General features: G+C 37.6%; 1 protein-coding gene across 4 annotated transcripts in view; it reads right to left on the bottom strand.

Moving 5' to 3' along the window:
* ATG10 (autophagy related 10) overlaps positions 1 to 27,167 on the bottom strand; it is a 230,474-nt gene that overhangs the window by 82,547 nt on the left and 120,760 nt on the right. For all 4 annotated transcript variants that reach the window (XR_014296608.1, XR_014296609.1, XR_014296610.1 and 1 more), the window contains exons 4-5: positions 16,466 to 16,604; positions 2,349 to 2,446 (exon numbers count right to left, since the gene is read on the bottom strand). Coding sequence is in view for 1 of the 4 variants with exons in the window: in XM_082652615.1 (XP_082508741.1) it covers positions 2,349 to 2,446; positions 16,466 to 16,604 (237 nt within the window). In the remaining 3 variants the exon portion in view is untranslated. The remainder of the gene's footprint in view (positions 1 to 2,348; positions 2,447 to 16,465; positions 16,605 to 27,167) is intronic.

Here is a 27,167-nt window from a genome sequence, read left to right as displayed (position 1 = left end):
TCTAAATGTTATAGTTATGTTGTACTTTGGTTATATCAAATATCCCTCCCAATAAGTGGGCCTCATACTTGGTATTGAGATCGTAATGCTTATTGTGATAGGATTTGATCATTACTACCATGTTTTGACAAGTAGGAAAAAGATGATCTGCTAACAGGCTGTCTGTATGATGCTTAAATGCCTGGAAACTAAAAGATACTAGTCAATTTCATTAAAAACTATCAACATACAGATTTGTTCATGTGGTTGGTTTAGCAACTTAGGAATTCCATCAATGGAATGAAATCTATTGGCAACATCATATTAGGTAACTAAGAAAATATGGTTGACCTCAAAATCTTGTTCATATGTCACAAACCGGAACGGAGACATGTGGAATTAAAACCCAAATGACATAGACCACGTGGAATTGTGCTATAGCACAATTAATAATAGCGATGCTAGTGACAGAAAAAAGAAGAAAATAAGATTCGGGCTCAGGTGCACAATGTTAAACGTGATTGAGAAGGAGCAGAGAAAAAAGGCCCTGAAGTTAAATACATATATATTTTTGGATGCTCCCTTCCTCTATCCTTTGCCGTCTTCCTTGACTCTCACAACCAAAGATTTTCTGGGTCCTGTGGATTCTGACTCTACATTTTTGGACAGTTTGTGGTCACTTACAAGACACTGGAAGTTGAAACGCTTAGCATTTACCTTGACATACTTAAAGGTTAATCTAAAACACTATGCATAAAATAAAATGCTCTTGCCAAAAATCTTTATGATGGATTTGCTTATATATCTCATTATATTATCCTTCTTCATAGCAACCACTGATTCCTGGTCTACAGAAATGGCATTTCAGAGGGGGCCATTTTTGTAAGCAGAAGTAGTTTCCGAGAAAAGGAACATATGAAAGAACGAGGGGGATATATAAAGATAGAACAAAGGCAACAGGGAAAGCATGAAACCTGGAAAGAATTCCAAGAACAAACTGCACAAAATGGGCTTGGGGAAGTGAATAGCCATGATTGGCAGGAGCTGAAACTGTGTAGCATGCAGACGTAGGAGAAAAGCTTGAAAGGGCTGGTGGGACCCAGGGAATGGCAGCCACTGGAACGCCAGCAAGGCATTTAGACCACATACCATAGCCCCTTGGACAGCTATTGCAAGTTTGCACATGGGTAAGATAAGAGCAGCATTGTTAGGAAAAATTGACTAGAAGGAAGGAGCAGGGAGGAAAGGAGCAGAAGACCAAAGTAGGAGGTTTTACTAATTGTTCCAGATGAGGCAACAGGGCTTGAACTAGGAAGGTGACAGTAGGAAGAGAAAGAAAAGGATTAATTTGAGGGGCAGTGTGATTCATATACTTAAAAACTAGTTTTGTCCTCAATTAAAACCTAGAAAATGGTCATTTGCAGTCATTGCCAAAGAACTACTTATGAGATGATAAGGATTCTTAAGTTGATTGGGAGTTGATTGGGAGGTAAACAGTGAGAGGCCCACGTACCGAAAAAAAAAAAAAAAAATTCTATTGGTGGCTGATAAAGTTATTATTATTATTTTTTTTTCTTTTGCTGTACGCAGGCCTCTCACTGTTGTGGCCTCTCCCGGTGCGGAGCACAGGCTCCGGACGCGCAGGCTCAGCAGCCATGGCTCACAGGCCCAGCCGCTCCGCGGCATGTGGTATCTTCCCAGACCGGGGCACGAACCCGTGTCCCCTGCATCGGCAGGCGGACTCTCAACCACTGCGCCACCACGGAAGCCCGCAAATCTATTTTTTATATATACTTTTGTAGATCTATTTTCTCAACTTTTTCAGATCACTATTGCAAATTTATTATTAATCAAAAGTTAATTGTTTTGCAAATGCACTTATTAGTAAAATTCTGAAGCATTATAGGTGACACAAGCTAAATCATCTATTTCTTGGTGTATATGCCAACTTTGTTTCTATTCTCATTTACTTAATACATTTTTATTGAATACCTACTGTATGATAAATACTGTGCTGGTGCTGGGTATACAGTGAAGAGGGAAAAAAAAAACCAGGGTCTGCCCACATGGGAGTACACAGTATAATGGAAAAGACAGACATTAAATTTTTTTCAAAAAATCCAAATCGATAATTTAAACCTGTAAGATGCACTATGAAGGAAAATTACAGGGTGCTATGAGGGCTTATAACAGATAGGCTAAACCAAGCCTGGATCTGGGAAGATGTATTAAAGGAAACTGTCTTTGAACTGAAATCTGTAAGGAAGTAGAGGAGTGAAACAGGAAAAAAAAAAGTAGGAGAGAGAACTAGAAGAAAAGACGAGCAGAGGGAAAGAATCACATGTAATACAATGAAAATACTCTCTAACCTGTTGGGTAATAGTGTCCCACGGTCCATGCAGCAGCCGAGTCTTATAGCACTCATGAACTCCTTCCCATATGTCCTTCAGAGCTAAAGGGCTTCCATCTGTGAAAGTGCATGGTAAAGACTGCCAGTTAGTAATCCATTTGACACAATGGTGCTTGATGTCTGTCTAAAACTACTGAAAGAATATTATGATTTAAAAAAAATCTTTACTAGTACACACACTATTTATATACCAAAAGAGTGCTATATGAATTACTATTTTCTTCCTGAGGGAAATGTAAACATTCAATCTTGTCCCCTTTGTAACCATCTAACAGTTAAATTATCTGCTCATTTATTGCCTCTAGGAATTTTTACAAAATAAATAAGATCCAAACGTGTTTTAGAGAACTGATAAATAGAAGCATCGGCAAAGGACCAGGTAGATTCACATATTCACAAGGGTGTACTATAGATACCTCTGAAGTCTTAATACTTCCTCTAATTCTTAAATCAGAGACCATACACATGCTTCTTTCACCCTTTTGTTGGCTGAATATCTGTAATGTTCAAATAACTCTGTTGGGTACCATGGGGAATAGAGAGGAGGAAAGCACACAGTTTCTCCTAGTAAGGAGTATTTCCTTACTAGGGAAATTATGACAAGCATATCAGTAAATATTGATACTAAAATCCTAGGTAGAATGGTCAATGCCAGAAGAAAGCTGCAGTTCTCTGAGAGTCCAGAGGAGGGAGACATTAACACCCACTGTTTGTGGCAGGTGGAGAAGGGATCTTAGGGGTGGAGGGACTTGAGAAGGACTTGGCATGAAGAGATCAGTAAGAGCTTTAGTGAACAATAAACCTCCTTTTCTTTGAGCAACTTCGATTATTCACCTATATTCGTAATCACCCAAATAATGTATTTTACGAAGAATACTATGACACAAGGTAAGTAAAGTGGAGAAATAGACATCTAGGTTCAGAAAAGAAAGCAGAAAGAGGGAATTACCTAAGGACTTTAAAACCACACACTGTTGAAAAGAAGGTGGTCTTAAATTAGCATTTAGTGCTACTTGGCCCATTTAGAGCTAACCAAGTCCTCAAGACCTATGGGTGTGCTCTTTTCTTTAGGTAAGTAGACAATGTCATTTAAAAAAGACTCATCAGCATATTAGATCCAAAGAAGTATTTGGTCATCAGGTACAACAAAACTTGGAGAAATAATCTACTCAAAAGCCCCCCAAACCAAAAGGTATTGCATTCAGACTTATGGAGTACAAGTAAAGATGTGGGGTGTAGGAGAAGAGCACGAAATTTGAAGTCCGGGCTGAGTGTGAATCCTAGTATTGGCACTTATCCTGTACGTGACTGCAAGGTATTTTGCTTCTTTTTTTTTTTTAATTGAAATATAGTTGATTTACTATTTTGCTTTTAACTTTACCTGAAAAAATGAGGATAATAATCCTTTTCAAATCGTGTTCCTGGGACTCCCCTGGTGGTCCAGGGGTTAAGAATCTGCCTTCCAATGCAAGGGACGCGGGTTCGATCCCTCATCAGGAAACTAAGATCCCACATGCCGCAGGGCAACTATGCCCACGTGCCGCAACTAAGAGAGACCGACGCAGCCAAAAAAAAAAAAATCCTGCTCTTGTGAACAGTTTATATCAGTGAACACACCAGGACTGTGTCACGCACATAACAAGAGTTCAATATATATTAGGTATCTCCTCCTAGCCCCCATTGCACCATTCCAGTAATTCTCATACCTTAAAGCTAAAAGGTTCATTTATAGACCATTATTTCTTAGAATTTTCTCACGTTGCTATACCACGCACACTGTGTTTGATACAGTAATATACTAATACCATAGGCAGGGCATTTCTCATGTTTGACCTGAAAAGTTGAACTTTTCTCAACCTTTATTTTCAATAAATAGCAATAGAATATTTTGATACATTTTCAATAAGTATCTTCATCTTGGCATTTATCTGGTGGCAGGAAACCATTATCTTGTGATAAATTGTTTTATTCCATTGACATTTCCATGTCTGTAAAATGAACAAGATTTATTCATCCAATTAACATTTGAATGTCATGTTTAGCTACAAGTTTAAAACAAGCTGCCTTCAATATCTGTGTTATATTATTTTCTGAACACATTTACAGAATAGGGCCAAACTTTAATCTCAAGCACTACACATCTTCAAAATATGCACATACACGTGTGTGTGTGTGTGTGTGTGTGTGTGTGTGTGTGTGTGTGTGTGTGTATTGATGTTGGAAGAGGGGAATAGCATCTTAGGGACGTCAGTGTCAAATAGCAAACCAAATAATCAAATTATTAAAAGGTGACATGCTTTTAAAATAATTTTCAGGTGTCAAAGTTAAAAGAAATCAAGTTGTAGGATAATAAAATATTATAGCTGGTACAATTACTAATTTTATAGATAAGGCAACCAAGGTCTTGGGAAATATACATCTTTCAAAATCATGGCACCAGCTCATGACTGCACTGGAGCTGGAATCTCAGGACTCACAGTTCAGTGCTCCTCCTGCTATTCCGTGCTGCCTCTGAGGGTGAAGACTGCATCTGTCCTTTCACCACAGCAGCCCTGCTGTGCAGTTCTAAGCCTCACTCACACACTGTAAATGCTTTATATATATTTACTGAATAAATGACAAGTGAAAGGATGCTTTCCTTAACTTTATTTCCTCTAAGACAGGGAAAGGCTTTGCATACCTAGAGAAGAAAGCTGGGTTTAAAATCTGGTAATCAGTAATGATCTCAATTTTATTCCTTAAAATATTTCAGCTAAAGATCTAAGGATGGAGTAAATGGTTTGGCTATTACCACTGTCAAAACCCTGCACACTCTGCTGGAAACATTCATACAAAATGCAATAATCAGCAGCCTAGCAACAATGTGGAGAGACCCAAAACAAATGTTATAGGATATTTTCATCAGATTTGACGCTAGAATTAAGGGTATGTGTCATAAGTTTTCAGGCAACACGTAATTTAGAGAAAAAAATTTAACACCTTAAATATAAGAATTAAAAAATGACCTGGTTAGCTCAGAATAAGAGACAATCACAAGGAATAAAAAATAAGTTCAAAACATAGAAAGATGCATGATACTCTTTTATGTATGTCTATAAGAGTGCTGCCTGCTTGCTACAAAGAGAAGAGTGTTTTTTAAGTGAATGGATGTGATTGGATTCTCTAATGTGTTTAGAAAACTGTTTAAAAACACACATATTAATGATGATCAAATGAGTGCTTGCACAAGTTACTTTGACAAGAGTGTCAGTCTCTCCAGTTTCTGCCAACCATTTACACTACGGAAGATCTGGGTAATATAGCTTTGTCTCTCACATACAGATATGACAATAATGATTTAATGAAGTATGATGTGGATTCTTTTCCCTAAGCCCTCATCACCGGTTTGCCTAGTCATAGCTCACACCTTCAAGAGCAAAAACATACAAAAGTTAGTTCTGTGATCTTGTATTCAAAGACAAAAAATGCTGACCTGATCAGCAATATCTTCAAAACCATGACATATGCAATTGACATGCAAAATATATTCAAATATGACTGTATTACAAAAGCAAAATGGAGGTTTCACATATCCCACTGAAATCACTGAAATGAGATAGTCAAATATATTTTTTAAATCACATCATAAAACCTTAAATATGGCAGAAACATGAAGAATTTTGTGATTTTGAATCTATCTATCTATTTATGAAAACTGAAGACCCAAAACTTAAAATTAAAATGTGGATATACACTATTGATACTATGTATAAAATACATAAAATACAACTGATGGGAACATACAGTAAAGCACAGGAACTCTGCTTAATGCACTGTGGTGTCCTAAACGGGAGGGAAATCCACAGGGCAGGGTATATATGCATATGTATGGCTGATTCATTTTGCTGTGCAGTAGGAGCTAACACAACATTGTAAAGCAACTATACTCCAATAAAAATTAATAAAAATTAAATTAAAATGTGGACATAAACAAATACTTGGTTAAACTCATGAAACATTATTTTGTGCCTTCATGTTCAGCTGAAGTTATCTTCAATCAAGAACTTTAAGCCCTGTTTATAGGGTCTATTTTTTCCGTCTGGCCTCAGTCAGAGGAGACATAAGCATACTCAATCAACAACTCCCTAGTTTCAGACCCAAGATATTCGATAGCACCAATTTCAACATGCTTAGAAATCTCATTAATCACACTGAAGCTGAGAAGCTCAGTAAAATCCCTTGCATACTTGAAAAACAGAAGTAGAAGCTGAAATAATTTCAGCAGCAACCTACAAAGTGAGCATGGTAAATTAAGGTCATTTGTTTCACAAGTGTTTATTGAGTGCCTACTATGTGCTTCTATCACCTGGAATGATAATACACATTTGAGCTAAAGGAATATTCTCCCAGCAACCTATAATAAAATGTCAATGACAAAAGAGGCAGAGACATTGGATGAAAAATAGAATAATTAAAAAGTACAATCTTTAGCAACTGCCAGTAGCATTTAATTTAACATTTTCATATAAAATCTCTCAATTGAATAATAACCTACATGTCAAGTAATCTATATATTACTCAAAATGTTCAGCTTTCTAAATTAAATTTCTCAGGGCTATTAGTTTTCATGAATCAAATAACAGCATGAGATATTTCACTAGCACTACCTAACGCTAGTGCAAGCATGCTGAAGTCACCTTTAACCTGCGGTGCATGCTTTCACTAAAATTTCATAACTCCTAAAAAGAAGATTAGCGAGAGTATAAATTATTTAGAGTAAATGTAAGAATAATGTTCTGAATGTGGTCACTAGAAATAAAAAGGAAAGGGTGGATTTTTCACAATGAAATATGTCATTACTCAATATATTGTCTTCAAGCTTTGAAGTCTATAAAAATTCATGTCACACTCCACAGTAAGGCAGAGATGATGCTCCATCAAACGGGAAAATTCATTTTTGCTTCAGTGAGAAAATTATATTGTGATATGAAATGAGTGTTAATTGTTCATGTACATTCACATCAGCTACTATGCTGGCTAATTCTGTAATTTTTATTTATTCCTACATACATTTTTTGCATTTTGAGTATTAACCTCAAGAAACCTGAATGAAAATTCCAAAAGTATAGATTATGGCAACTTCTCTTTAATGTTTCTTAAATTTTGGTTACTGCATTGCGCAGTAAAATAAAAAGGCTAAAGAGTTTGTCTTAACTCCATAGTTTTCTATGTAGCCTTGAATAAATAAACCATTTAACCCCGCTGAGCACTCAGTTTGTATGACTGTACTTGAGGAGAGTAACAGTTCCTATCTTACAGTGTTATTGTGAGGGCCAAGACACAGAACTCAGCCAGCATTACTGGAAGGTACTACATGCCAAGCCCCACTTTATGTATTAGCTCACAAACCTTAAAACTCTATAAAGTAGGTATTATTATTATTATCTCATTTTTTAGATGATGAAAGAAAGGAAACAAAAAGTTCAGTAACTTCCACAAGGTCACATAGTAATTAGCAGAGTGAGGAATCAGAACCAAGGCATTCCAGCTCCAGACTCTGCATTCTGACCAGTACCCAGGAGCTCTTTGTAAACTATAAAGTGATGCACACATATTAGTTGTGGTGTTGTTGGGTTTTTTTTTTTTTTTGCGGTACGTGGGCCTCTCACTGTTGTGGCCTCTCCCGTTGCGGAGCACAGGCTCCGGACGCGCAGGCTCAGCGGCCATGGCTCACAGGCCCAGACGCTCCGCGGCATGTGGGATCTTCCCGGACCGGGGCACGAACCCGTGTCCCCAGCATCAGCAGGCGGACTCTCAACCACTGCGCCACCAGGGAAGCCCCTGTGGTGTTGTTTTTGTTGTCACTAGTAGTCTCTACCAGCATTGCCTAACCTAGGAGTATCTAGAATTTTGCCTTTCCTAGGTTTCTTAGTAGGCCAGGCCTGCCCTTTCCCTCATCAATGCATGGACAAATCCCAAGTCCAACCAGGACCTCTCTTGATCCCTCCAGCTCAAGGTAATCTCTGCCCTCTGAGGCCTGGTGGTAATTTTCCCCCCAGCTTTATTGAGATATAATGGATTCATAGCATTGTGTAAGTTTAAGGTGTACAATATGATGATTTGATATATGTATATACTGGGAAATGGCTACCACGATAAAGTTAGTTAACACATCCATCCCCTCACATATTTACCATTTGTGTGTGTATATATGTGTTAATGTGGTTAGAACATTTAAAATGTACTCTCTTAGTAACTCTCAAGTATAAATACAGTATTGTTAACTGTAGTCACCATGCTGTACATTAGACTCCCAGAACTTATTCATCTTATATCTGAAAATCTGTACCCTTTAGCCAACATGTACTCATTTCTCCCACCCCCGCCCCCACCCACCCACCCAACCTCTGTCAACCACTAACCTATTCTCTGCCTGGTGACAATTTTTACCTCTCTTATGGCCCTTAACATATTCTACTTGTTACAGTGAATTTCAAACCTGTCTTGTTTCCCTCAGTAGACTGTAAGCTCCTTGAGGGCATCAATCATCTCTGATTCCTTTATTCATCTATGCATTCCAGAAACATTTTCATGTCTTGTGCATAAATATTTTCCAATGCTTGGATAGATGGATGTTCAATATTATTTCTAGAGCAATTAGCACAATTATTACTAAGAATAAAGACTGAACAATCATGATTAAAAATTCATTGATTAAAAGCTTTTCATTTATGTAAAACACTCATATAAATCTATAGTGTTAAGTAGATGAAGATAGAGTGAATATTTGATTTTTCAGCATCCCAACATAGTTCCTACTTGGGAGATAAATTCCAAAATAAGTGGTAGGCAGAACCCCATTCCATACCACTAAAGCCAAAGAGAGGCAGACATCTTAACACTTTTGCCTTCAGTTGACTCTACAATCTACCCTTCCAATAAATCCTTTTCTGCTTATCATGGGAAGGTTCAATTATTTGCAACTAAGTATATGCTAACCTAACTAATACACCCCAGATAAATGGTTTGTAAGTCTTGCTTAATATTTATCAATTTTCAAAATTATCATCCCCAATGTTTTAAATGTCATATATTTGTCTAGTAATTTTGAGTGGAAAATAAATGTAAGACATCTTTCAGTTACATGAGAAAGCTTATGTATGTTGCAATCCATCTTTATGAGAAATATGCCCAACAGCACAAAGAGGAGTAATTTGGGGGTCACCTTAAACTGTCCACAAACTGTGTTAAGAACTTACAATAATGCAGGTGATGCTATATCCTCTCATTTAAATTAAACACTTAACCTAGTAGAAGTACACACAAGACCTTCTTGAAGAATCTCTGAATCAGAAAATGTCCCAAAGGAAGCAAAACTGGGTCTACAAGGTACCCGAGACACCAACTCTGAGATACAGCTATTCATCAGAACTCCGAAGACCACATCACCAGATGAATATCTACATTAGGTCTGCTGGTTCTAAAGCAGAATGCACTCTACTTTCAATCCTACCCAAAGTGTTCTGAGGTTTGGATTCCAACCTCTTGCTCTGGCACACCAGTACTCAGCATTTTGGACTCCTGGCTTTCTTCCAATCTCAGTACCCCACAGAACATGGACCTGTTAACACCTGCAGCAGCACCCTGACTATCCATCCAACTTGATCTCCTTCCCATGATCACCTTCTCAGCACAGCACCTAATATATGGACTTAACGAACTCTGCTTTGGTGACTTTAAAGGAGGAGAAAACCAATATACTAGTTTCCAGTTACGCAGTGATTTTCCTCAGCATATTTTTAAAATAGACTAATGAGTTTTTGTGCTGTGCACACAGTGGGCACTCATGTACGTTTTAATGGATGTTTCAAACAGGGCTTGTTTTGTCAAGAGTAAGCAAAGAAATGTTTCTTCTTTATGGTCCACAACACATTTATTTGTCCAGGAAAGCTAAAGTATAGTCCCTTATTGGTAAGAAAATAAATTTGTCTGCCTTTTCATGTCCTCTTCCTGTCCTCTGAATTCATGTAAAATCTGTTGCTTTTTGTGTATGTGATGCTTTGTACTAACACAGGTTTGAATAAACCTTTTAGCTAATTAGGTGTCCCTGTAGTTTTGTTGTACCTTTTCTTTAATACATTTTAAAATTAGGGTTTGACTTTTCAATAGGATTCTATCCCCATCATGTGTTCTAACCCAGCATCCTACTTGTACCCTAATTCCCCATAATGTTTCAAACATTCACCTGGTTCAACAAATAATTCTCATTAAATTCCCTCTATTATTTAAACTTTTCCGTTTGAATATATTTATATTAGTTAAATAATTTTTCATTATTTTTATTAATAATTTTTACTGTTTGCTCTTCAAATTTCATTTCAACCCCTAGAATCTCTTTTTAATGCACTAAAATTCATGTTCCATTGCATTATTATGACTTTGGGTAGACCTATGGTTTATTTAAATATAAGTGGCATATACAAACTTCCTTAAAGCTTCTCTACTACCAAATAAGACTAAATTGTCTGCCAAGTCATTTTCTGTTTCCTGGTCATTATAATAATTAACTAGAATCATTTTTGCTTTAATCTTTAAGTACCCCTCTAATCCACCTTTCTTTCCTGTTCAACAGGCAGCCTTCACTCTCACTCTATTTTCCCTGAAAATATGTTCCTTCCAGTTCATTCTAAGAGACTATTAAAATTTTTTTTTTAAATATTTCTAACAACTATACCAAAAAAAGCCAAATTCCTTTTCCTAAATTTCACTCTTCATAATTTCTTCTCATCCTTCATCAATTCTCTCTCTGCTCTACTCGGTCATACTTCCTGCTCTAGAAAACCCCTCCTTTGATCCCATTCACTTTTGCTCAACCTCTTTCACCCTTTCATTATATCCTCCAACCCCATCCCATCCATTATCTCTTCCATAATTTTACCTCAACATATCTTTCCAACCATTTCTTCTACAATTTGGAATAGAGGTTTTCCTCAAACCAGCCTCTCATTGTTCCCCAAATACGCCATGCTTTCCAGCCCTACAGCTTGGCACTCACCTGTCTCCCCCTTATCCAGTGCTTTTCCCAGCCTCTTCAGAAAAGCCAACCTGTTATGTTCCCTTGAAAATTGTTGGGCAGAGCTATGAATATTTTACTTTTATTCTCCAACTTCCTCCAACCCCCATCTTTCCTGTTTTCCTGTCATTTACTTCTATATGGTCCAAAGACTCCCTCCTGTTCCACACCAGGGACAAGCCTCTTCCTCCTCCTCCCTGATGATGTATATACTATTCTAATTCCAACCTTTTCATTATTCTTCCTTTGAGCTGGGCTTTATCTTGGTTTGGTCATGCTGCCTTTAAGAAGGAATTATTCTCTGGCTATTTCTCTTGCCCTGTTTCTCCATGAGCATCATTCAAGCATATAACAAGTGGATAAATCTTCTACGTTAAATATCTGGGTTACATCTTTAATTCTATACTCTTACTCCCTGGGCCAATAATAGAATGGATCTCCAGAAAGAACAGACATTCAGTTGCTGAATGGAAGAAATGTTGTTTCCTTCCCTATTCAAAAGCAGCCCTTCTGACTAATTAAAGAAATATGTCAGAACCGTTCCCAAGAAGAACCCATATGTCAGCACCAAAGAATTAAATATTTTGAAAATGAGAAGAACCACTTGGCCTATTTTTCAATAGAGATCGCAAACAAAGGAAAGGAAGAGAGACAGGGAAGAAATTAATCAGAATTCAAGCTGAAATAAATATAGAAATCTCTAGTTGTAATGAAAGGTAAAACTAGGTAAGCTTAGGAGTCTGGTGAAGCCCAAAGCCATTATGTATATTTCTAAGGTTTACACCACAGTTCTAACACTTACCATCAGCTTTTGACCAAGTCAAGCCCTCAAAAGGGAACACTGGGACATAAAAAGGTGCTGGAATGATGAGCAGCAGTTAGAAGCCTTTCGCACACTACAAATAATTCTTTAACGCGGTGTGCTTCAAAAATAGCTGGGGGAGGGCTTCCCTGGTGGTGCAGTAGTTAAGAATCCGCCTGCCAATGCAGGGCACACGGGTTTGAGCCCTGGTCTGGGAAGATCCCACATGCTGCGGAGCAACTAAGCCCGTTCGCCACAACTACTGAGCCCGCGCACCTAGAGCCTGTGCTCCGCAACAAGAGAAGCCACCGCAATGAGAAGCCCGAGCACCGCAACGAAGAGTAGCCCCCACTCTACGCAGCTAAAAAAAAGCCCACATGCAGCAACGAAGACCCAACGCAGCCAAAAATAAATAAATAAATAAATTTATTTTAAAAAATAATAGTGGGGGAGAAAAAAAGGTGGGCCCTTGAAGACAAGAGTGCTTTGTGAGAATGGACTTCATAGACTACAGAGCACTGTCTGAATGTAGGCTATTTATTAGTACTTGAGAGAAGTGCAATTACCTCTCACCCACTGCTGGGTAGCAAATGGTATTAAGCGTGCCCCACCACCTCTCCTAAACCTAAAATGGCAAGAGTGGTTAGGGAAAAAAGAGTGCTGGGAAGGACTTATTTCTTCTCTTAAATTCATGTTAAACCCTAGGGAACGGAGTTCCCGTATGGCCAAGTAGTAGAAATGTTTCTGCGTATGCCCAGAAACAGAATGCTGTCTCACCTTAGCTGTCTGCCTTCAAGGATCAAATAAAAATATGTGTTTATAGAAGTGGAAGGGCTGCCCACCTAGCTTAGATGCTCACCTTTGAGTCCTCAGGACTTTCTATTTTCCTTAGTCAAGCATTCCTGTTGTCTCTGGGAAGCACCAGACTAAAGAGTAAAGATATATAGATGGTTTAGGTTCTGAGTTTCCTGGAGACAACAGCATTACTCCCTTCCATATAACTCATCAGAAAAGTTCAAATAAGGCACCATCACAAGGGCTATATGCAAAGATGGCTATATTTCCATCTTTGGGCTATATGCAAAAATGGTTAGAAATTCCTGCTCACTGTTTCATTCAATAAATACTTGTTGATACTGTGGGTATAAAAATGAGTAAGACAGGGCTTCCCTGGTGGCGCAGTGGTTGAGGGTCCGCCTGCCGATGCAGGGGACACGGGTTCGTGCCCGGTCCGGGAGGATCCCACATGCCGCGGAGTGGCTGGGCCCGTGAGCCATGGCTGGCTGAGCCTGCGCGTCTGGAGCCTGTGCTCCGCAACGGGAGAGGCCACAGCAGCGAGAGGCCCGCGTACAGCAAAAAAAAAAAAAAAAAAAAAATGAGTAAGACAAAGAATACATATGTCATATATGTATTACACACACACACACAGAGCTATGAATAAAGTTTATAACTTTGTAGATTGCAAGTACTCACTATTAATTTCCTTCCTCCCTCTTTTTACCTTAAACCTCTATCTTCTAGCTTACCATTTTATAGGGGACAAGTAAACAAATATTTTTCTGATATTGTGCAACATGATATATAATATAATGTGATATGATATGACATGGGGGTGACAACAGTAAGTGGCATGTAAGCTGAGTCTTAGGCAGTAGTTGGCCTGGTGGACACTGGACATATCAAGGAATAAGAGGTAATCACAGTCCAATGATATGCATTTCAAGAAACAGAATAAAGATTTCCTCTGGCATCTAAGCCAGTCGATAAAAGAAAAGGTAATGTCAATTTAAATGGGAATTACTTACCACTTTCTTTACCTAAAAAAAGAGGTACTGAAATAAAATTTAGAGCAAAGCAGAGAAACTAATTTTTACTGAGTCAAATGCAAAAAAAAAAAATCCTAAATATCTGTCAAAAACAAGGCTAAGTGAACTATTTTTGAAGCAACAAAAAAAGACCCCTGAGCAAGAAATTTTATAGCCACCCTTTTTCTAGGTCGGAACTCTCTTAGAATGAGACAAAGAAAAATCTGGACCTGGAATAAGAGGAAGATGTTAGGAATCCATTCACCACACTGACAGAGATTTGTTTAAGAGATGAAGGGCCAGAGTAATCACGTAACAAATAAAGAGGGAATGGACTGAGGGGAAAGAAGGAAAAATTCTGACACCAGAGTAAAGGCCGATACATTTTTAGAATACTCATTAGGTTAAGTTAGGTAGAAAAGAGAAAAGAAATTATTAGACTATGATAAAGGAAAGAACCATTTTTCATGTTTCTTCACAGGAAAACATTCAGTATGCTTTAAAAAAATTAAATGTGGTATTTTAATGTACCTGGAAAACCACTAAGTGAATTCCGGAATTAAAAAATTCCTAATGCTCATTCTATAGAACACAGAGTAGGGAGGGTGGAGAATAAGAAATGCTTCCACACAAAATAAATGACTCATTTTGATTTCCTTTATAAAAACGTAAATGAAGAGCATCTTAAAAATATATAAATAGGATCCAAAAAGGCTAGGGGTTTTTTTTGTTTTTTTTTTTTAAGAAATAGAAAACCGTCATGAAGAAAAGATCTTAGGAAGTATACAAATTTCATTAAAATATAATTGGATTTGCAGGAACAATTACTGTGCTGAACTGTAAGGGGAGCTGTTGGCACATAAGAGCAAAGTACACGTATGAGCTCATCCGCCGGCCTCGGCAAGACCCACTTCCAGCTAGAAGCAGTCATGTTTCAGCACCTCCGATTCCCTAATGCTGACAAGCTAAACAACTTGTTTTGTCTCTGGGAGCTCTTCTCTGGTGATTAACTGCTTATGGTGAATACTAATTATATGAAAGTACAGTATTGAAGAAGTAGTGTCCTATTTCCTCTACCTGCAGCCTTGACATGGCTTTGAATCCAGAAGGTACTGGGTAGAGCCCTTGCAAACCAAAACCTAGAAGGACATTTTTCTTCCCTCTGGTAAATAAATGTATCCCCTTCTACTTTTTAGTATAACACAGCTCACTGACAAGAAACTTCCTTTAACCTCTGGGCTCCAAACCCAATAGAATTACAATAAAGTGAGTGTTTTAAAGGCCTGTAATAATCATACGGATAAATCTGCAGCAAGAGTTTGTGAATTGGTGAACTATCAGTGTCCTCAACTCCCCATGTTCCATGTTGAAAATTTACCCCAAATTGTCAGTTCTTAGGAGCTGCACCTCAGAGTAAAATCTTCTCACCAGGGAGTCTATGAGAATTTGTTCTTGTGTTTTAAATCCTAAGTGCTTGTTAAACCGCCAACACTGCAAAATTAGAGACCATTAAACAATATAAGGCAGCAAGTGATTAAATCTACCAAATACACATCCAAAGCAGCTTAAGCTACTTTTTAATTAAAAATAAAATATCACTGGCTAAATTCAGATGTCTTAGCTATCCAGAAAAGGTTAGAAGCCTGTTCAAAATGCAAAATGCTGCTAAGTCCAGACAGAAAAGGAGAGATAGGGTAGGGGTGGGCTGGGGTTGTCTCTGAGCCCAGGGTGGAGGGACCTCAAGATGTTGACCCGGTTAAGTCACAGGACATGAAGAGGGGGAGTCCCGGCTGCGCTGCAGGGTGAGGGCTCCACGCGGCTGCTCATTAAATAAGCTTTATTAGCCAAGGCCTCAGAGGAGACAGGGTGTTCCACCTTCTTGGCAAGGGGGATGAGTTGAGTAACAGCATCGCAGGAAGCTGAGGTATTGGAGATGTATAGATGGCCGAAGGAAATGTTAGTGCTATTTTTAAATATAGCTTAAATGGATTGATAAACAGTTCCTGAAATAATAATTTGTGCTTGGGGAAGGAGACATGGGGACTTTTGAGTTAATGGGATCACTTGAGATTGAAACAAATTTTTACTGTAAAGTTAGAAGTAAATAAACATTGTAGCTTTAAGTTGTTCCTCCTTGTTTAAAGTAAAGAAAAGAAAAAGGGCCAGGGGGCTTAGTCAACGCTGGGCAGGAGGCCAAGAATCTGAAGATCAGACTTAAGGCTGGGATGATATCATTCACTCTGAAGTCTTGATACTCTTTCTAAAGCATGAGAAAATTTACTGGTAAAACCTTACCTCACCCACAGTTTTCTTATTTTTAACTCTATTTTTTTCTCTCAAGAATAATTTTCCAAATCTGCTTTCTGCCTTATATGTAAATGCTATGAATTTACATTTAGCTTCCAACATGGTCTTACCTAAAAAGCTTGCCCTAAAGTAAAGCACAGGCACTTGGTAGCTGCAGGAATATAAGACATGATACTCATATTTAATCACTTCGGTTGCCGTGGTGGGCTCCGTCACCTCAAAATCATCCAGGGGTGGCTCTAAAGCCTCCTGAAAAAAAGCAAATACAAAAACTAAATGTGTCTGTCAATAAAAAGAAGTCCTTTAACACAGAGAGAGAAAGATGAGGTTTTCTTCTTGCAAAATAACAGTTAAATAAATATAGGACTATGAGGTAAGGAAAAGGGAGTTTCCCACATTAATGTTTAACATTTGAGTCCTGGGTAAATAGTAAAACCAGAAAACAGCATTAAGTAATTCCAGATTGTTTTTGAGAGACAAAGCAGCTCTGGGTAAAGAAACAGGAAGAAAAAAAAAAAAAGTAAAAAGATCTATTGCAACAGCAACTCTGAAAAATCTTTACTGTACAATTTTAGCAACAAGATGATGACTATACAAGCTACCTTCTTCCTTACCTGTGAAAGCTAAAAACATCCTAACAATTGAACAAGATACTGCGAAATGTCCCTAAAGATTCTATTGTACTTGCCAAAAGGTGATTCACTCTGTGCTGAACAATTCCCAGTTCCATTTTGAATAAGAAAGCTATTTTGCAAGAGGCTGAATTTGTTAGGTACATTTCAAAACCTGAGATGAATCTGTTTTCTTTATTATTGTGTTATCTTTGATACATTCCTACAATAAATCTTGATTTATAATAGAGTAGATGGTAAATATTAATGTCAACTTAAATGAGGTTTTTTAAACAAAGATGGTTCTAAGCTAGTTCACTTCTCACCTAATCATTCTCCACTGGTTGATTTTTTAATATGTGTGGGGTTTCTTAAGAATGTATCTTAACGTTTGGAAGTAATTAATTGGAACATGTTGAGTCAGAATCTGATTCCATCCACATTCACTTATTTATTTGGGCTGAAGAATTTCCTTTGACATTAATTTAGTAGAAGGAAAGAAGCAGGTTGGTTTGGCTCATTTCTACCTCTCATTAAAATGGTAACAACAATGAACAATCGGGAAGAGCTACAGGAAAGATTTCAAACTTTACCAATATGAAATAAGGTTTCCTGTAGAGATAAGTAAAGCCACATACTACTCTCCAGATGTTATCTGCTTTACTAATTCCCCACTCACAGTCAATTCACTGGGGGAGATATTACACTAGGTAAATCACAGTTGAAGATATTTACAAAATAGATTTTCACTAAACTCCAGTAAACACTATCAATTAAACACAATGAATTAAATAACCAAAGAGAAACCACTAAAATAAATATTCCAGATACAGAAAATTAATACAATAGCAAGGAAGAGTTTTGTCTATTTTTTTATTTAAATTTTCATTGGCAAAGATAAATACATCTTCTTTTAAAGCAATTCTTCTAACCAAAATTCTTTCTTTTTGGTCAAAGATTGGGTTCTTTAGCATTTTTAATTTCTTTTCTTTTGTAACGTTATTAAATCATTGTGATTAAAAATAACTGCAAACACTGCACAAGTACATTAAAAAAAAAAAAAAAAAGTGAAATTCCCCTCATCCCAGCACTTCAGTACCTCAGATTTGTAACCATTTTCAAAAGGTCATTGTGTATTTTTCCAGTCGTTTTTATTTTTTGGTCTGCAAACACGTTTATACACATACATCCACCTACCCTCCCACCTCTGCATCCCCAATTAAGTCATGCTATATATACATATGTTCCTTGATTTGATTTATTCACTCATGAACATACTAGCACGTGCTGCCATGTCAGTGCTGCAGATTTTGCTCCTTCTTTTAATGACTTCACTACATTCCAATATATGACTATGCCATAGTTTTGTGTGTGATTTTTTAAACATTTCCATATTGCTAGATATTTTAGGTTAATTATAATTTTCTGCTACAACTAATGCTGCCATGAATATCTTAGCACATATATTTTTATACACCTCTGTTTTTCTATGATGCAGATTCCTAAAGGTGACATTAATGTATGAGGGGGTATGTACATTTCAAATTTCAATAGATTCTGCCAATTTGTCCTCAGAAAAAGGCTGTATCAATTTATATTACCAGCAAAAATGTAAAAGAATGCCCTTTCCCAATTCCCATAAATACTGAATATTATTTGTTTTTAATTTTTGCCTATTTGATGAATTTTTAAATGTCAGTTTTTTGTTTTAGTTTCTAGTTCCTTGATTACTAGTGAAAGTAAACATCTACTCATATATTTATTGATAATTTATATTCTTCTGTGATGTGCCTGTTCTTATTCCTTTCCTATTTTTCTGATATTTAATTTCCATTTTTTCTTATTGAATTATACAAACTCTTTGTATATTAGAAATAATAACTTATTACTAGAAATATATACATCTGTACCATAGAAAAACAAAGGTGTGCAAGTATATTGTGGTATGTATGTGTGTATAAAACACTTTCACTCAGTTTTTTTTAACTTTGTTTCTTGTACATATTATCATAAATTTTTTTTCTTACTTTCATGTAGTCAAAGCTGTACATTTTCTGTTTGCAGCTTCTGAGTTATCTATCTTCATTAGAAGGACTCCTGCTATGTCCCACCTCATCCTTAAAAAATATAAAAATGTTAAAGTCCTCTATTCTACACACACATACTCTGTCTCTCTCACATACATACATGTTTTTAAATTGACATTTAGATCATTAATCCATCTGAATTTTGTTTTTGTGTATGGTGTGAGGTAAGACTATTTCCCAAATGATTTCTAATAGACCATCATTTTCCCATTGATTTTTAATGCCACTTTTACCATAAATTAGATTTGTGTGTATGTGTGTATTTATTCCCTATTCTTCTCTATTAAGCTATTTCTCTTCTTAGACCATCACTGTCCAGTTTGTAAATAAATATTGAATTCGGTCATTAATTTCTGCACAAAACTTCAGAAATAGTCTGCCTGAGACTCAGTCCTGCTAGGGAGGATAAAATTCCTGGAAAGACTGTCCTTCACCCAAACTCAAATTAAGCACTCAGGTATATGCTGGGGTTGACACCAGGTTCTTGCAACTGGTGATCAATTAGACATAGATTCCGATTCTCTGGAACAGTTTGGAGGCCCACAGAATAAGAGAGAGGGGACAGAAAAAGCTTCTTCAAGAGCTATTAGAAGTTTCACTCCAGTCACTGTTCTCACTGGCAGCTGAGTAACTTTGTAGGATTTGAAGGCTGGAGTACCTGTCCTCTAATTGCGAGTGCTGCTATGTCAACCCAGCCCCTTGCTCTGAGCAGCCACCTACAGGAAAGACATTTTTGCATCCTTAACTCGTATTAAATGAACTGAATTCTTGGACTGTTTCTGCTAGGATCTTTCCATCATTCGTGGTCACCTTCATGATGCCCATGCAAATATCATCCTGTGAAGTCATGCAATTTGGAAATCTCAGACTTCTACATACTTTCTGCTTCCCTTTCCCAAAGTGCCAGATGGTTTTAGAACTTAAAGACCAAGGTTCTTGTCTTATTCATCTTTGTATTCCCAGAGACTCTAACACAGAGCTGAGAACACTGGTAAGCAATATTTTCTGCAGCAGTTGCACATCTGGTTCCTCCCATTTAAGTATATTATAACAAACATCATAGGTGATTTACCAGCAAGCCTACTCTGACTCTAAATTCTGAAAAGAAGTAAATGGAGGAGTAAAAATGCAAAAGGTCACCAAAGATGATATACAAATGGCAAACAGGCATATAAAAAATAATTCGATATCATTAGCCATCAGGGAAATGCAAATTAAAACTACAATGAGATATCACTACACATCTATCAGAATAGCTAAAATAACAAACAGTGACATCTTCAAATGTTGGTGAAGATGCAAAGAAACTAGATCATTCATACATTGCTGCTTGGAGTATAAAAGGGTACAGCCGCTCTGGAAAACCATATGGCAGTTTCTTATAAAACTAAACATGTAATTACCATACAGTCCACCAATTACACTCTTGGGCATTTATCCCAGAGAAATGAAAAACCTGCACACAAATGTTCATAGTAGTTTTATTCAGAATAGCCAAAAATTTGAGACAGTTCAGATGTCCCTCAGCAGGTCATGGTTAAACAAATTGTGGTACATCATCCCACACTGCTCGGCAATGAAAAGAGCAAATCGTTGATACACACAATCACCTGAGTGAATCTCCCGGTAATTACGGAGTGATAAAAGCCAATCTGAAAAGGTTACAGACTGTATAATTCCATTTATATAACATTTTAAAATGACAAAATTTTAGAAATGAAGAACAGAGAACAGATTAGTGTTGAGGGGATGGGCAGAAGGAGGTGGGTATGGTTACAAAATAACATGAAGAGTCCTTGTGATGATGGAATTGTTCTATATCTTGACTACAGTGGTAGATACATGAACCTACACATGTGATAAAGTTGTATACAGCCAAACACACACACACAGACACACACACACACACACACACACATAGAGATCAGTATAAATAAAATGGGGAAATCTGAATAAGATCAGTGGATTGTATCAATGCCGATACCCTGGTTGTGATATTACACTATAATTTTGCAAGATGTTACCACTGGGGTAAACTGGTTAAAGGGTATGTGGGATCTTTCTGATTATTTCTTATTACTGCCTGTGAATCTGTATTTATTTTAAAATTTCAATTAAAAAATGAAAAGGAAAAAATAGCTAGACAATTTGAGATTCGTTAAAAACAAAATACAATATCTAAGACCTCAGGGCTAACAGTACAGATGGCAGAGGGATTACGTTGATAAAGAGAGACTGATGTCTGGAATTAGCCTTACAATAACACAGGAGAGGTGTCAGTGGATGGAGATGTGGAAGGGGCACGGTTGGCCACGGAATGATGATTGTTGGGGTTGATTGATGGGTCTGCAGGTTCTTTAAACCTTTCAGTCTAATTTTTTGAATATTTTTAGTTCTCATAAATTTTTTTTTAAGGCAACAAAAGTTTCTGCTACCATGTTACAGGATACAGAATCACAGAACTCTAATAGTGAAAGGAACTTCAATCATTCCATCTTGCCCAACACTCACCTTGCTGATCCAAACAAGAAGGCCCAAAAAGGTTAGTGGTTTACCCAATGTCACCCAGATAATTAGAGGCAGAGGCAGGCCTATGACCCACATCTACTGATCCTGAAACCACTGTTCTTTGTACTGGAGAATGCCCTTTCTTAACTGTTATATACTTAATTTGGACTGATGTTCTAGACACCATCAGATTACTATTAACATTTTGAGTACGTTTGTTAATATTTTATTACTTTTCTTTTATTATGTTTTAAAGAGGATTTGGATATATTTAATTTGATATTAAGAGTTAATAGAAAAAGGAGTCACAGGTACATTTATTTTCCTCACAATGTTGCTATTTCATTAAATGAGAAGATACCTGTGTTTAGAAAATTACATTCATTCAAAGAGCTAGAAGGTTAAGTAGTTCACATTAATTATAGAAACCTTGATTTTATTGAATTCAATTAACAATAAGTTGACAGTGATCTCTCATTTAGAAAATCTGATATGAATTAAGCTTTACAACTAAATCTCATTAAATAGTGATCATGCTAAAGACACTTCATAGATATTTTATTGAAAGCAAACCCAAATAGTGTACTGTGCTTAGGAAATGAGATCCATATCTCTATTTAGCCTACAGGGAAAAGTAATTGGAGGAAGAAAAACTTTTTTTCTATGACTAGAAATCTCTATTACTATTACTGAGCAAACATAAGCAACGAGATTTATTCATAATGTCCCTTGAGGGAAAGAGATTCTATTTGTTTATCTTCCACCAATCAGGTTCTTAATTCAAACCTAACAGTTACAGGCCAGAATCGTAGCCAAGAAGCCAAAGAGTGACAGAGGGAGAGTACTGGTTCAGGACAGTCTTTAGCTGCATCCACGAGTGGACACATAACCATCTAATCTTTCCATCTAATGGAAAGATGGACTGTGTAACAAACTTTGCTTGATTTTTCTGAGCCAACATCCTTTTAATATTTTCAGAAGTGCTAAAGACTGACAAAGCCTTTGGACAAATCGTTGAAAAATTAATTCCTTAAGAAAGGAAGAATTTTAATTATTAAAACATTTTAAATGAATTATAAAAATAACCTATGTGGGACTCTAAGTAAGCAGGCCCTTTTTGTTTTGTTTCACGTGCTCATTATTTTACAGTGGGGTGGTTTTTTCACTATTTTTACTCCTAGAATGACTCTTTTTTTCATGATCTCTGTGGCTTTTGAGTGCGTGATTGTCACAAGAACTTTGCAAGTGATGGCATTCTTTTAGCAACTGTAAATGTTGCATCCAGTACGCCAGAGAGAGTTCAACACCAGGCAGGCGTGTGTCTGACAGCATCTGGGGTGACACTGGTACCAAGATGATCCCAAGGATAGCATCTCAGTGAGCATCCCCCTTTCCCAGTAACACTATCACTACTCCTGATTTTTTTTGGAAAGAAAGGGGTGCCATTCTTTGCTCTCCAAGCTCCATCAGAGGGGAGCGAATTAGCATACGCATGGCCAATGTGGGTTCTCACTGAGAGAAAGAATCTGTCTCCTGTGTGGGATTAAAGCCGATGCAGCCTGGCATGCTCAAGGCCAAGGCAGTAGGGAGGGGACACAGAAACCTGCCAAAGCACATCTGGCAGTTTTCTGGATGTTTACTGCTGGCTCCATTGTGCTTCGAAGGCCATGTTTCCTTTAGGACTGTGCGGGAGACAGCAAGACAGCTTGAACCCAGAGTTGGGCAGCTAGCAACTAAGCTGAGCGCAAGGCGGACTGCAGAAAAGGCTGCCTCTGAGATTCCGTGCCAGAGAACACAGGTTCCCCGGCAGAAGGGAATAGTAATAATGGTTAGAGGTACCTAACATATGTCCATGATGATTAGTCCTTACATCAGAACAATATATAAAAAGTATCATTTTCTTAGAAAAAAATAAGGACTCAGAAGCACTTTTTAAAGGAAAACTCAGGTTCTTCTCATCTACTTTTTAAGATTTCTGAGAAGTTAAATGCAAAAGAATTAGCAGGATAAGGGATATGAAAACAAGAGATTCCTTATGTAAATCATGACTGAGTAAAGGAAAAGGGAAAGACTTTTACCTAGTATTCTGAGCTTCAGAATCAGTGTAAATGTGTTTCTATTCAGAGTTACCCTTTGCATGCTACATAAGAAAGACCAGCCTCAGTTACAACAGTTCACAGTTTTTCTAAGAACATTTGTGTACATTATGCCATTTGCTCCTCTGCTCTAGAGGAAGGCCCATGGTCACCCAGCAAGTAAGAAACTGAGCCAGAGCACAAATTTAAGCCCCCAGGCTCCAGGCCCAGGATTCCTTCACTCTGCACAGATGATGGGATTTGGGGGAGTAGGGGATGTTAAACATTTGACTCTCGGGCTCCACTCCCAAACTTCTGCTTTTGAACTCAGTAGTTCTGGGACAAACACAAATAGAGGTGGCCATACTCCAGTGAAATTTTATTTACAAAAACAAGCTATGGTCCATAGACCTTAGTGTGCCCACTTCCATCTTAAGGCCTTCCTTAATTTCATTTTATTGTATTTTTATAAGTAGTAAGAAGAACCTTATTAAAGGACCTGTGTCTCCATTTGGTGAACTTTCCCCCTTTTCTATTTTTTTCTATCTTAGAATGTTTCATTAGATTTCCTGAAGGGATGATAAATTCTAAGCCTTCAAAGAATGATGATAATTGAATCCAACAGGCTGAAGTTTGGCTGAAGTAATTTTCTAAGGTAAGAGATGGCATTACCCTAATTTAAACAAGTGAGATTTTTAATTGTCTTGATGAATAAACTGCAAATTCCTTCAGCATATGAATAAACGTCTACACTCAAATCCAGAAATGAGTAAATTTCATTGCCAAAGAGTGAAACTGATAAGGTCTTGATAAACAGACCAAAAGGCAAGCACTAGTAATTTCAGGAGGGGCTGTCTCGGTATGTGCACAAGAAACATCATGTCTAGGAATCAGCTGTGAACTGCTCTACAAGTGAGCCTGAGTTCCTTCCCTTTCCTCAAAACTGTCTCTGGATTATGTGGATGTGAATAGGCTTTATTTGTTTGCTTGTTGGCTCTTTTACTAGGAGAACCCCTTAAAAAATTCCACAAGTGCATACCTCGTGCTTGTGCCAGGACAAAGATAGGGGCTGAGGGGTGGTTAAACAATACTATTGCAGCAGCAATGAGAGCACAGTGAACGTTCTCATCTTTCTACTGGAGTGGAAGTGTATATTCAAATCTCAGATAAAAACATCTAGATCTTAGAGAAGCATAGTATAGTCAAATGTGGAAAAGGGCATGGAATTTGTAGTTAGACCTGGGTTCAGTTTCTGACTCTGCACTCTCTGGATGAGCAGACCACTTAATCCCTCTGAGCCTGAGTTTCCTTATTTGTTAAATGAAGGCACTTTCTCCTTGTTTAAAGTGTATTAAACAAGATAAACTATAAAACTATCCGACACATAGTAGGTATACTGATCAGTTTATTTATTCATTCATCAAATGAATACCCTATAGGGTATTTTCTATATTCTACATCAAGGGTCCGCAAACATTTTCTTAAAGGGCCAGGTAAGCTGGCCCTTTTAAGCTTTGTGAACCATGTGTCTCTGTCAAAACCACTCAACTTTGGCACTGTAGCACAAAAGCAGCCTAGACAATATGTAAATTAATGACTGTGGCTTTGTTCCAATAAAATGTTATTTATGGACACTAAAATTTAAATTTCATATAATTTTAGTGTGTCATGAAACACTATTCTTTCTCAACCATATAAAAATGCAAAAACCGTTCTCAGCTTGTGAGCTGTACAAAAATAGGAAGCTGGCCACAGTTTGCCAACCCTTGCTCTAGACTCTGTCCTAGGATCTGGGAACAGAGGGGAGAACAACAGCAGACATTGTGCCCTAAAGGGAAGAGATATGATAAACAATCACACAAATCATTAAAATTATCATCACAATAAGTGCTACTAGAGAAAATGCACAGAGTCCCAGAGAATACATAATTTTACCACATCTATAAATTTTTTATGTGTGGTTTTTACCTTTTTTGTTTCAGCTCTTTCAAATATAAACCAGTTTTATATAGGATTGACCCTTTTAATATCCTAATCCCCATTCCCCAAGGTTTATTTTTTAGTCCAATGACCATATCATCCACCCAGATAGATTTTTAGGAACACCTCTAATCACCCAAGCTTCTTCCTAACAAACCCTTCTTGCAGACACTAAAAATTCTCCTTGCACACTTCATTCTGTCACTACACGTCCTGCCCTCAGCAACAGTTTCTGCTTGAGAATGCCCCATGCCTTTCTTTCTCAGCTTTGAGCAAACTCACATACATGTGTACACATGTACACAGTGTGTGCAGACAGAGCAAATATTCTTTCACTAACCATTAATGAGCATCTACTATACGCTAGGCATGGTGCCACCACTGGAGAGTTAGTGGTGAAATAGAACAGACACAGTCTTTGCTCTCAGAGAGCTTATAACCAGAGGGAGAGTGCAGGAAAAACCAAATCGTTCCATAAACAATTATTTGATTATAGTGTTGCAAGTGCTATAAAAATATAAGAATGTATCTTGGGGTCTCATCTGGTCTGGGGTCAGGGAAAGGCTATGCTATGGCACACACACATCCCTTAGGATGTGAGTGCTCCGAGGGCATGGTTTTTGCCTATCTTATTCACTAAGGTATCCCAAGCATCTTGAACAGTACCTGGCAAATAGTAGGCATTCAATCAATATTTGTTCAATGAAATAAGTGAATGGAATGAGCATAAACTCTCTGTTATCATTTCCGTCCTATAAATCAGGGGTCTCTCAACTTTTTTGATTGTGATTCCTGGAATCAAAAAATTTAAGCATTCATCTTTAATGTGTGTATATTTACCTTCTGATCAGTTATGAACATGTATTTCTGTGTAATATACTATGTACATTTTAAAAGATTAAAGTTGAAAACCTTCATGGATAAGACAAAGATGAGGGAAAAATATTTTCCCAGTGATTATTTTAGTTAGGTGATGCTCTGGGCACTGATAGAAGTAGGCGTCCCGCTCTGCTCTTTGCTCTGAGCACCACAGGACCTTCACTGGCCCCTTGCCCTCATCTCCTCTTTGGGCATCTTGCCCATTTTGCCCTCAGTTTTATGGGGCAGTGGCTGTGGCTGAATAAAGTTGCAGAAATGTTGATTTTAAAGTACCCATTGCAAAAGTTAGCACCTAAATGGTCACACATGTAAATCACATGCAAAGGAGCACAGAGTTGCCAGCGTTTCACTGGGCTCCTGGCTTCAGAGCCCGTGCTGCTGAGCACCCAGCCCTGGTCACAGTCCTGGATGATCATACACCCAGACACCAAACGCACAGATCCTGCCTGCCCGGCAGTCCTGCCTCTCTCTCCAGCACAGGGGCACAGCCTTAATTCAAAACGGACTCCGAAGAACCAGACGTGACCTCCTTCCTCTTCATAAAGAATCTTGTTCTAATCTGCACATAGACAAAGAGCCCTGGGTTCCAAATGTGTAAATCAACACAGTAAATAAAGTGTTATTGAAAAACAGTTATTTAGTAGTGGTACAGACACGTTTTTTTGCCAGTAA

The sequence above is a fragment of the Grampus griseus genome (assembly GCF_964374135.1).
Source record: "Grampus griseus genome assembly, chromosome: 3".
Taxonomy (NCBI): Eukaryota; Metazoa; Chordata; class Mammalia; order Artiodactyla; family Delphinidae; genus Grampus; species Grampus griseus.
This window is presented reverse-complemented; position numbering and strand designations above follow the sequence as displayed.